This window comes from Myotis nattereri (assembly GCF_964212035.1).
Source record: "Myotis nattereri genome assembly, chromosome: 17".
NCBI classification, from domain to species: domain Eukaryota; kingdom Metazoa; phylum Chordata; class Mammalia; order Chiroptera; family Vespertilionidae; genus Myotis; species Myotis nattereri.
The window spans coordinates 51,598,894-51,611,065 of record NC_138092.1 but is presented as its reverse complement, the minus strand read 5'-3'; the positions used below and the strand labels follow the sequence as shown (position 1 = coordinate 51,611,065).

The following is a 12,172-nucleotide window of genomic DNA, read 5'->3' as shown; positions in this document are numbered from 1 at the left end:
TCAGAGAATCACCAGGCAGGGTTAAAAGTGTGAGCCAGATTGATGGAGATTCAGATATGGAGCCTTGACTGTAAGCTCTGTGGCAGGGAGGGCTCAGCAAAGGAACAGTGGCCTCTGCTAGGCCTCTGTCTTGGAGAAAGCTGCCCCTCCAGCTCTTGCCCTGATTCCAGGCCAGTTAGTTCCTCCCCAAATGTCCCAGGTTCCTTGCAAGCTGGAGCTCTGAGGGAGTGATTCCAGGCCCTTTAAGGGGAACTGCCTGGGACTCCAGCAGCCTCCATTCACTAAGTCACACTCCCCGCTGGTTTTTACAGCCAGAAGTTGTGGGGACTTCTCTTCAAGGTACTGGAATCCTGAGCTGGGGGGGAGGGGGAGGGGCTGGTTTGGAGCAGGGACCCCCTCATTCCTCAGGGAAACTTCCACAGCCAAAATTTCCTTCCTGACTTTAAATCTTCCACACGTGGGTGTCAGACCCATGGTTCAACAGTTCCCCCCACATCTCTACCCCTCCTACCAGTCTCAGTGCTTCTTCTTTAATTCCCCAGTTGCAGAACTTCCATTCAGTTAGATTGCAGGTTCTGAATGATTACTGTTCTGTATTTTAGTTGTAATTTTTGTGTGGTGTGGGAAGATGCGAGTACTGAGTTTACCTATGCTGCCATCTTGACTGGAACCTAGCACCCTCTTCTTAAAAGTACACTGGATTTGAGGTTTTTCTCCTAACAATTGGTTCTGTGTGGGATCCACCTACTTAATTCATTCACAGTTATTTATTAAGTTCCTGCTGTGTTTTGTACCTCCTGGGACTATTTCAGCCACTGAGAATACAGTATTTTACAGCAAATACCAGCACATGCAGAGCTTAAACTCCAAAGGAGGAAAATGAAAAATAAACATGCAATGTGTGAAGGGCATAGTGCCATGAACAAAGGAAGCAGGTTCAGAAGAAGGAGGATGGAGCTGGTCCTGATGCAGTGCTGACTGGAGAGGTGGGGCAGGGGCCCTGCAGACTGGAGAGGGGGAGGAAGGGGGAGGAGAGGGGGGAATGAACCCTGCAGACTGGAGAGGGAGGGAGGAAGGGAGAGGAGAGGGGAGAATGAACCCTGCAGACTGGAGAGGGAGGGAGGAAGGGAGAGGAGAGGGGGGAATGAACCCTGCAGACTGGAGAGGGAGGGAGGAAGGGGGAGGAGAGGGGGGAATGAACCCTGCAGACTGGAGAGGGAGGGAGGAAGGGGTGGGAGTGAACCCTGCAGACTAGAGGGGGGAGGGGGAAGTGAGCCCTGCAGACTGGAGGGGGGAGGGGGAAGTGAGCCCTGCAGACTGGAGGGGGGAGGGGGCAGTGAGCCCTGCAGACTGGAGCGGGGGAGGAAGGGGGAGAGGTGGCAGGAGGGCTGGAAGCCTGGAAGCCTGGTGCTGGGAGGCGGGAGCCAGGCAGAGCAATGGGGAAGAGGGGAGGCTGGCGTGGAGACAGACGGGGTGGTGCTGTGAAGTGAGGCCACTGCAGGCCTTGGGCAGAAGGCGGCCGATCTGAGAGCAGTTTGGGAAATGCCATCCTTCCTGCTGCCTGCGAAACAGGCCCGAGGAAGGCCCAGTAGGCGTTGCCGTGACCATTTATGCAAGAGGTGACAGAGACCCCACCCAGAGCCCTGGGAGCCGAACTGTTCAGAAATAGCCCAATGGTTCTCGCTTCGGCAGCACATACACTAAAACTGGAACAATACAGAGAAGATTAGCATGGCCCCCTGCGCAAGGATGGCACGCAAATTCGTGAAGCATTCCATATTTTAAAAAGAAAAGAAATAAATGGCCAAATATTGGCTGGATCTGGAGGGGAGAGCCCGGCATTGGCTGGTGGCCTGTGTGCTGGGCAGGGAGAGTCAGGATGCCACCACGCCTGAGCCTGAGGAGCAGGAAGAGCAGCGATGGCATTTGCAAACCAGGAAGGTGCAGGGCGAGCAGGTGGAGAGAGACTCTGCATGGGATGAGGTGGTGTAAGGTGACAGACTTTGGACAGGATGGCGTGGAGGTAGGGTGATAACAAACCTGAGTGCAGGGGAGAGGGCCACCTGAGTGCAGGGGAGAGGGCCACCTGAGTACAGGGGAGAGGGCCACCTGAGTACAGGGGAGAGGACCACCTGAGTACAGGGGAGAGGGCCACCTGAGTGCAGGGGAGAGGGCCACCTGAGTACAGGGGAGAGGGCCACCTGAGTGGGGGAGAGGGCCACCTGAGTACAGGGGAGAGGGCCACCTGAGTACAGGGGAGAGGGCAACCTGAGCGGGGGAGAGGGCCACCTGAGTGCAGGGGAGAGGGCCACCTGAGTGCAGGGGAGAGGGCCACCTGAGTACAGGGGAGAGGGCCACCTGAGCGGGGGAGAGGGCCACCTGAGTACAGGGGAGAGGACCACCTGAGTACAGGGGAGAGGGCCACCTGAGTGCAGGGGAGAGGGCCACCTGAGTACAGGGGAGAGGGCCACCTGAGTGCAGGGGAGAGAGCCGCCTGAGCGGGGGAGAGGGCCACCTGAGCAGGGATTTGGCACATCCACATGTTGATGTGTGTTTCCGCTCTAGACGGGTGTCATTCCCTCGGGTGGAGGCGTGGACAGAGAGAAGAGGTGATCCAGACAGAAAGACGCAGGACAAGGGGACGGCAGTGGGCAGTAGGCAGGCCGGCAGAGCCCCTCCTCAGAGCAGCCGAGACGAGACCCCACAGGTCACAGGCGTGGGGTCGGCTCCCAGGACTCTCTTCTCTCGTTCCCATCAAGATTTTGATGAAGATATAAACTATGTGATTTAAAATTGGCAAATGGCACAAAGCAAGGAGGAATGGTTTAAAATATGTTAGATTACAAAACTTAAAATTAACTGAATATTTTGAACATCAAGCAAAGCCAAGATTAATTTCAGCGAGCACAAAAATGAAATTCTGGCCTGTGCTAAAATTAGAATGGTGCAACTGTAAGGAAAGCAACAGTCAGTTTTACAATGTTTTTAGGCCTGGGAGTTTGGTTGATATTGCCCTAAATTTTAACATACTATTGATTTTTCTTGATTGTTTCAACTACATCTGGATTAACATATCACATTGCAAATAGTAATTTTTAAGAAGGACTTCAACAAATTGGAGAATCTTCCAGCAAGGGGCTCAGAATCAGGGTTGGGACCAAGGTCGGAGAAGGTCAGATGATGGTTCTGTGATGACTGAGATCAGATAAATGATTCCTTCTTGTGGGGGTCAGAGGAGACCAACTAGGAAGAGGCAAGAGGACCTCTGTGGGTGATGGAATTTTTGGGCTTGCTAGCAAAGTTATACAGTGTCTGCATTTATCAAAACTGAGCCAACTGTTCCTTAAAATTTATATATTTCACTGCATATAAATTATTATTCAATTTTTTAAAAAGAATGGCCTGAAGAAAATGTGGAAATGCTGAGGATCTCCACGGAGCTCCGGTGATGGCACAGAGCTCTCTCTGTCAAGGGCAGCTTTGCAGGCTCTGGGGGCATGGCTTCCAGTAACGGGGTCCCAACCAGCATATCAAGCAAGAGAAAATGGGAGAGCGCCTCTCACACAAGTGAGGTAGGCATCATATTATAAAATGTTTGCTTATTTATTTTTAAATAAACACATAAATATGGGACAATATGTCTATTGCTATAGGTTATCTATATATATAAAAGCCTAAGTGACTGAATGACCAGTTGCTCTGACACACACTGACCACGAGGGGACAGGCGCTCAATGTAGGAGCTGCCCCCTGATGGTCAGTGCACTCCCACAGTCAACCTCCCGATCCAGCCAACCTCCCACGGTTCCTCCCCTCAGCCAGCCAACCTCCCGCAGCCCCTATCAGCCCTGATCGCTGGGCCAGGCCGAAGGACCCCACCTGTGCACCAATTCGTGCACCAGGCCTCTAGTGGTAAAATAAAATGGTATGAAAGCAACAAGGTTAAATTATTTTAACAGTATTTTTATTTTATTTTATTGAACTTATTGGGGTGACATGTATAACAATAAAAGTGTAATATGCTAATGAGACTGGACGTCCTTCTGGATGACCTTCCAGACAAAGCCAGGGCTTCAAGGGTAGCCCGGGCCCCAGGTGCCAGAGGGAGTCCGGTGCTGGCAGCCGGGGAAAGGAAGGCCTGCTCTTGCACAAATTTTGTGTATCGGGCCTCTAGTTGGTTAATAAAATTATATAGGTTTCAGGTGTGTAATTCTGTGGTACATCATCTGTATATTGTATTGAATTCACCACCCCAAGTCAAATCTTCCATCACCATTTATCTCCCTTTACCTCCTCCACCTCCCCTCACCCTCTTCCCTCTAGTAATCACCATACTTTAACAGTATTTTTAAATTATATAAATGACTGTATACCTTAATAACTAGCTTAATTGAAAATAAGTGACTACAATGGGCCCTTTTTTCTTTTTTTATGTGTATTTTTATTGCTTTTAGAGAGGAAGGAAGAGGGAGAGAGATAGAAACATCAATGATGAGAGAGAATCATTGATTGGCTGCCTCCCGCACGCCCCACACTGTGGATTGAGCCTGTAACCCCGGCACTGTCCTGACCGGAAAGCAAACCGTGACCTCCTGGTTCATAGGTTAACGCTCAACCACTGCGCCACGCCAGCCAGGCTTGGCTCTTTTTTAAAGAAAAAAACACCTTTAAATGTTATACCAGTGATTTATGGGATTCTCTCTGATTTGGAAAGTTACCAATTTTCAGCCTCAGAGCTTTCCTTTGTTGTCATATATATATTTTTGGAACTCCATAAAGTCAGCAACATCTGATTGGGAGAAAAGGTTAAATCGTCACATCTTACGGGCACTGCACATGAAGTCAAGTCCGTTCTTTCCTGACTTTCCCATTGGAGGTGCAGTTCGCCCAGAGGGCCATTCCGTTTCCACTCTGTCCAATGAAAGGTGTGTTTTCCTAAAGCCAAATGAGGCAGCAATGCAGGTACCGCATCTGCCTATTTGTGTGCAGGCTACCTTAGTGGTTTGTACAACTGTGTGACGGCTTAGGGAGGAATAGGCGGGTAGTGATCCTGCGGCTTCTGTTACAGAACTTACACCCCGTTGTGCTGCCTCCGAGTGAGTCACATGAGGCCCGTGCCCAGTGCACGCCGTGGGCAGGGGCGGCTCCGCAGAGGCTCAGGTGGGGTTTAACCTGTTCGCAGGCGGAGTTCTCCGAGCCAGAGGGTGGGGGTCAGCAGCCATGAGTGGGGACAGCGGTGGGCAGGCTGCGGGTGTGGCAATGCTGCCGCTGGGGGTGGGGGGGGACAGGGCAGCGCGGATTCCTGCCCACAGAGGCCGGAAGGGGGGTGGCGGTCGCCGGGAGAACCTCCACGCCTTGCATTCTCCCTGAGAAGGAACCTTCCATCTTGAAAGGGCTGGAGGAGAGAGACCAGGGGGAGGCCGGTGTCGCCCTCTTCCGGTTTAGGGCGAGTCAGGGTGTCTGGCCACCGCGTGACCCACACAGGCCTGAGGGGTGACCCGAGGGACAGTGTGGGTTTCGCTCCTGGGCTCCGTCTGAATCTCGGCAGGTTTCCCGCTTTGCCAACTGCGGCGGGAGGGGAGGCAGGTGCGGGGACCTGGGCGGCCGCCAGCACCAGAGGCCGAGCCTGCTAACCCGCCTGTTCCTCCGAAGGCGCACTGCTGCTCCGCGGTGTGTGTATTCCCGTTGGAAAGCCCTGCCCTGCGCGCGTGCCTCGCCTGCCGCCGGAGATGCGCTCGCAGCGCGGTGGAGCCGCGAGTGGGCGATGCTCCGGCGAAGGCCACGCAAGCCCAGCTGCAGCCGTGGACCCGGGCGGGACCCGCTGGGGGGTGTCGGCACCCAGCCTCCCTGTCCCGCACGCCGGGTGCTCCCGGGACTTAGGTGCCCGGGTGGGGCGGGGGGTGCCCGGGAAACAGCAGCGCTCCGCAGGGACAGAGGACGCGCCTCCGTCGGGGATGGCGGTGCGCCCGGCTGGATGGCGCCGGCGGCGGGAGCAGGTCCCTCCTCCCGGGGTCAGCCTTCTTTCCCGCCCGGCCTCCCACTGACGGGATGAGGTCCCACCACGGAGGGACTTGGCTTTAAATCATCGGAGGCCAAGGGTCTCAGTGTCATCCCGCCGAGGCTGCCTGCACCGTGACATGAGCTGGGGTCCCGGGCAGCCAGGTGGACACGAGCTCGCTCCGGGCCTCCGGCGCGGCCAGAGCTGCAGGGACAGGCCGGCTGCAGGCGGAGGGAGCAGCCCCGCCGCTGACCGAGTGTAAACCGGGAAACGCGGCCGCTGGCCACGGGCTGCGGGCTGACCGCTGCGCCGCCTCTGGAGCCATCCCAGGGCCGGACTCGGACCGGCTGCGGCCTTTACCGAGCGCGCCGCTGGCCGCGCGTGGGCTCCGAGCAGCGGGCGGGGGCTCGGCCCGCGCTTCGCCTGGTGTCCGGCTCCGCCCGCCGTGGCCTCAGGCTCGGACTCGGTCAGTTACCTTCACTCCCGCACCCCTAACGCACTCACCCCGACTGTCCCTCCACGATAAGGCCCTGGGCTCATGGGGTTTCTCCTCTTAATCAAAGAAGGTAGAATTAGAGTCCTATTTTTTACTAAAATTTTGCTTCAATCAACTGTGGCTAATTAGTAAGATTTGCTGCTTGCACATGGGGTCATCAGAGTTTCTAAAGCGCAGAAATGAATAGTCAAATCAAAATATTTTCCTTTTTTTTTTTTCTTAAAAATGACTCTTCCTTGCAGACTGCGTGCCCAAGTATGAAGCTAGCAAGGTGCGGTTCCGTCCTCGGAGGCTGGGCAACTCCCCTCCCCTCTGATAATTTATCATTTTAATTTTGATTTGTAAATGTTTTATGAAATTAAATGCTGGGAGAAGCACATTTTGCCTCTAGACTAGAGGAAGCTGCCAGAAGAGGGAGAAAAGGGCATGAACGGTCTGTTGCGCCGCCTCGTGGCTGGGATTGAAACCGCGTCCTGTAGGAAAGCCGCCCAACAGACCCGAGGCTGGTGCCCACAGGAAGGCGGTGCCCACCGCACCCCCGGGCACAGCGCCTCCACCGGGGTCTGCGCTGGGACCCGGAGCACGGAGCCCGGAAAGACCTCGTCGTGGGGGGAATGAGTCCGGCCTCCCAGGCAGACGCGCCCACACGCCGGAGGCCTGAGCCGGAGGGGGGCCCCTGCGTCCAGTCCTACCAGCTTCGCTTTGGCAGGATGAGTGCTGCTGCTGGGCTTTGGGGTACCCTGAGCAATGGCTATTACAGTGCGCTCCATTCCCCTGCCCGTCCGAGCGCTGGAGGGCGCCCCACACCCACCCACGGCCGGAGGACTCAGATAAATAGGACAGCATCTCGGTGGGTGGGTCCCGTCCTCCAAGTCCGCTAACGGCGACCTCCGCTCTGCACCGAGGTGCACCTGGGTCCCGAGTCGCTCAGGACTCGGAAGCCTGGCATTATCTACTTTGCAAATTCCTTCTCCCCGTCGGCGCTGCTCCCACACAGCGTGGCCTCGGCAATGGCCAGCTGGGGCGGATGCCTGCCTGGGCCCGCCCACCAGGGCTCCATGGGCCTGGAGCTCCGGGTGGAGCAGAGCACGTCCCGAGTCCCTGTTTGTCCCTGGGAGTGACTTACATCCCGCGAATTATAAATTACTGGTAACTCCCCTTTCAAAGAAGCAGGGATGAGCCTGGAAACGGAGAAGTCCTACAGGTCCATTTTACCAGCTCTACAGTCGTGCTCGGAGCTTGCCGTTATGAAAAGAACTTCCTGATATAGCAACTACCATCTAACCTATAGCTTATGTTTTGAATAAAAATAGAATTTCTCCCAACTCCATTCAAGTCTCCAGAATTCTTGTTCCCATCTGCACCATCGCAGTGTTTACACGGCACCGGGTCCCCTGCTGAGAGCGGGATGGCAGCTGACAGTTTCATTCCTTACATCAGACCAGTCACTTGGTGCCTAGCGGGCCCCCAGCCCTGCGAGACCTGGGGATACAGGAGTGACGAACACAAACCTGCCCTGAGGAGCTCCCCGCCCCCATCTCCCCCTCTCTCCCCCTCTCTGTCCTTCTCTCCCTCTCTCCATGCTCTTCCTCTGGCACCCATTGCACCTGTGATCCTAGGGAAACAGTCCGGCTTCCTGTCCGAGGTTCCCTCGGCTAAAGAGCAGCGATTCGTGCACAGCCCGTGGGCACAGACAATAGTGTGGTGAAGGCCTGGGTGGGGCAGGAACAGTGGAGGGGCCAAGGGGGGAGAAGGGGTATGGGGGTACGTTCTCTCGACCAGCGCCGAAGGAGAGAACGCGGGGGTCCAAGAATCTTGATTAGAATGTGACGAGGGCTAAGGAAGAATGAAAAACGGGACTGAGACAGAAATAGAGGGAAAAGCTGGGCCTGGGTGTGGCGTCTGCCCTCTGGTAGATGAACCGAGCGCCAGCACCAGAACCCTGTTTAATTTATACCCAAATACCAGGAAGTTACGTCAGTTCTGGGTGGGCCTGACTGGTGGGCAGGAGGAGCAGTCAGGAACCTGAGGGCGTGGCTCCGCCTCAGGGCCCCTCCCACAGGGCGGGGCCAGTCAGAGGGAGGCGGGTCCTATTCATTCCTAGTGCTTGGCTGGATTTACAATAATAAAACCCACTCCCCGGCACCTGGGCAGCAAAGAGAAGCGTCCATGCCGAGGACACATCCATCTTGGTTAGATGTGTATCCAAGGCTCGGCTCTGCCAGCCACCTTAGGCTCACTGACAATATTTTAGGAAGCATGCCCATGTGTCTTCCCTGGGGGACCCTCTACAAAGGGGGACATCTGTAATGCTCTCAACAATAAAAACAAATTTAAAAATAAAATAAATAAAAAGCAGAGGGGGTGACCACGTTAACTAATTCGAGGCATCACAGGGAGTTCGGAAGAAGCAAGAAACTAGTGAACGCGATGCAAATGTTATGTGTTCCTACAGCTTTACCGTTGACTCTTACGCAGCCCCTCTCCCTCTGTAGGAAAGGGGACACTGGGGCCACAGTGGCCGTGCCCTGCCTTCTGTCCTTGGGGTGGCCCCGCTGACACCTGCGCAGCAAACGGAGGGGCATCCGCGCAGGAAGCGAACCAGGTGGGGCGGTTTAGTCACCCAGCAATGGAGCAACATGTGTTCCAAGAAAATCATCATTTCCTGGGAGGGGAAATGTGATTGTTTCCGAACCACTCAACACATAACGACTTCACAACACAAACTCCGTTCCACCGGCCTGAGGGCCGGTGAGAAGGGGAGCGGTGACCCCCCCTACACACACACCCCCCCCCCGCCCCCGCCCCCGCCCCGGCCCACCGCGGCCCAGTCACTTAACCGGTGAAATTTAAACTGTAAGTCTTTATCACAGTTCGGAAGAAGCAAGAAACCAGTGAATGCAATGCAAATGTTATGTGCAGTTAACAAAAATTCCTATTTAGAGTGGTTCCAGTGTTTCCCCCGAGGACAGCTGCTGTGAGCGGAAAGCTGGCGGGTCTGCTATGAGGAAGGCTCCTCTGCGGCAGGCGTGGCCCCTGGTGGCTAACGCTTCCTGCGGACCTTGCCAGCGCTTCCTGCCAGTGGCCCCTGAAGGAGAGAAGAAAGACAACGCAATCCTCCGAAAAGGGGGTTGGTGCCTGCAGACAATCCCCCATGCATGTTTTACTTTATTCCTGATACGGTTGACAAAAATTAAGTTGGAGTCTCATCGGTGCTTCTCCCAGACCCATCCTCCTCCCTGCACCCCACCACGATGATTTTTAGGGCGCCCTTCCAATCCCCGTTTTGTCATTTTACTTTGTGTCCATGTCAACGTCAGTGACCGCCATAGTGTTTTGCGTGGTTTTCAGAGTTGCAGTCGTATGGACGGTGAGCTGCAGCTTTTGTGCAGAGCACATTGTTGAGTTCAGTCATATCTATGTCTACAGAGAGAGGAGGGACCTGGCTTATTACTCTTAGCCACTCTAGGGTATCCGAACCTACAGATCTTCAATATCTGTATCTGTCCTACTCGCCCTCGAATGACGCCATGTGTGCCCAGATGCTCCCAGCGCTCCCACCGCGGCCCAGGCAGCAGCGAACGCCCCTCTCGAAAGTGTTACATGTTCACCCCGGGCGCCTTGTGACAGGACTCGCTTCCACCGCCAGTCACAGCGGCCCTGCTCCCTGACAGCATCCCCCCAGGCGTGCCGCTTCCATCTCCCACTGCTCTCGGCAGCCCCTCCGTCCCCTCGCCATGCTGGCTGGGCAGATTGAGGCGGCTGCCTGGTGGCCCTGGCATTTTTCTATCCGGATCACCAGAAGCTACAGTCAGTTCATCTGAATGCTTCTCACCAATGGCTACTTGAAGTTACTTCGATCACAAATTATTAACTTTCCTTATCTGTCAAGCAACCCCGAGGTCGGAACTTCATATGGATCTAGGCCAGCTGGTTGTCACTGACATTGTTACAGAGAACGTGACTGCGAAGGGAATCAGAACCGCCACAGACAGGCACAGCCCGCTTCTCCTTCCCCTACTTCTCAGCTCCCTGCAAAAGAACACCCCCCACGGGGGGCAGGACCCCCACGGGTGGGCAGGACTCCCACGGGGGGCAGGACCCCCTACGGGTGGGCAGGACCCCCCACGGGGGGCAGGACCCCCTACAGGTGGGCAGGACCCCCACGGGGGGCAGGACCCCCCATGGGTGGGCAGGACTCCCACGGGTGGGCAGGACCCCCACGGGGGGCAGGACCCCCACGGGGGGCAGGACCTGCCGCAGCAGGAAGCTGCTGTGCAGGAAGCTGCTGTGCAGGCGGCTCCCGGGGTGAGAGAGTAAAAGGTCTGGGAAAGCAAGAGATTCAAAGCACCACAGAAGGGGAGGCTGTGGAGGCACCTACAGGCTTTCATTTAGCCTGTCATTCGATCAGTTACAATTCTGTGGGCAGAGATCACATCCGGGCAGTTATTCCAGCACAAGCCTGTGTCTTACACTAACAAGGTCCATCCGAACAGTCACCACCCCCAGATCAGTGACTTTGTGTCTATTATCCTACCTTTGAGGTGATGATAATTGAGTTAGGAAAGGAAGACATCAGACTTGCAATAATATCTGACAATAGTATGAAATGTTACAAGAAAAAAATTCAGCCAAGATTTTGATATATGAAAGTCTTAATTGCTACTAATAATTATTATCACAATCATGAGTAGCTATCATCAATGAAGCACTAGGTTTTGCAGGAGTAAAATTTTGCCATTATGAGGTAAGTATTATTTCCACCTCATTTCACAGATCAGGAAACTGAGGGCACGGGCGGTTAGGCAGTAATAGAGGCTGGAGACAGGATCGAAGCCCAAATCTATCGACCAGCACCCAAACTCTTGCTGTACCATAGCTTTAGTTTGTGTCCTAAATTCTGGGTCAAGAAAAGCCCACATCCACTGGCAACTAATATTTTAGTGTCAACACAGAGTCATCTGTTGCTCATCACTCCCATTGCATTTTCGCGTCCTGTGGAATCCTGGCCTTGTAGCTGCGGCGACAAGAACTGCTTTTCTCTCTCGCTTTCCTCTGCAGGGCTGTGACACCCAGATGCTTCATGACCTGCTGCTCAGGTTGAGGTCCACCGTCTGCTTACCTGGCGACTTTGTCTGCAGAAAGGTGAGTGTGCTATTCGTCACGCGCACGGCAGGTAACTGGGTACATGGAGGAGCTCAGACATAGTCAGGAGCTGGGTGTGAATTTGCCCGGGCGGCCGTGGCCCAGCAATAGTGACGGCAGACAGCTCTGACAACAGCAGTGCTCTCCGAGCTCAACCCGGGACATGACTCGGATGTCAGCACCTGCAGGACATAGATGGGTCGTCCGAAAAGTTGCCTTTTACGAACGTAACCATCAAGCATCACACCCATTGATTCCAAATCCTTAAAGAGGAGGGAAAGCTGGAGATGAAGGGTGGGCCTGCCCTCTCCTGTCGTCCACAAGCTGTCATCTACTCCCCTTTAGCTCCTCCAGTGAGTGATAATTAACTTAAAAATAAACATTTTAAAAATGTTACTGTGCTTTTCATGAAAAATGCTCCATGTTCATTATTTTTTAAAAGGAAAACATATGAAAGCACCAAGACAGGAATTCCACCACCAGAAACAACCGCTGTCCTGTGGGTCGGCCTGTCTTGTTACACTGCTTGAGGG

The 12,172-nt window shown here is 54.6% G+C and overlaps 1 protein-coding gene across 1 annotated transcript in view; it reads left to right on the top strand.

Annotated features, from left to right (window-relative positions):
* The window catches only part of CNGB3 (cyclic nucleotide gated channel subunit beta 3), a gene marked incomplete at both ends in the record, with an annotated part of 113,793 nt that overhangs the window by 87,942 nt on the left and 13,679 nt on the right, over nt 1-12,172 (top strand). The window contains one exon of the mRNA XM_081111518.1: nt 11,556-11,639. Within this exon, the coding sequence (XP_080967644.1) occupies nt 11,556-11,639 (84 nt within the window). The remainder of the gene's footprint in view (nt 1-11,555; nt 11,640-12,172) is intronic.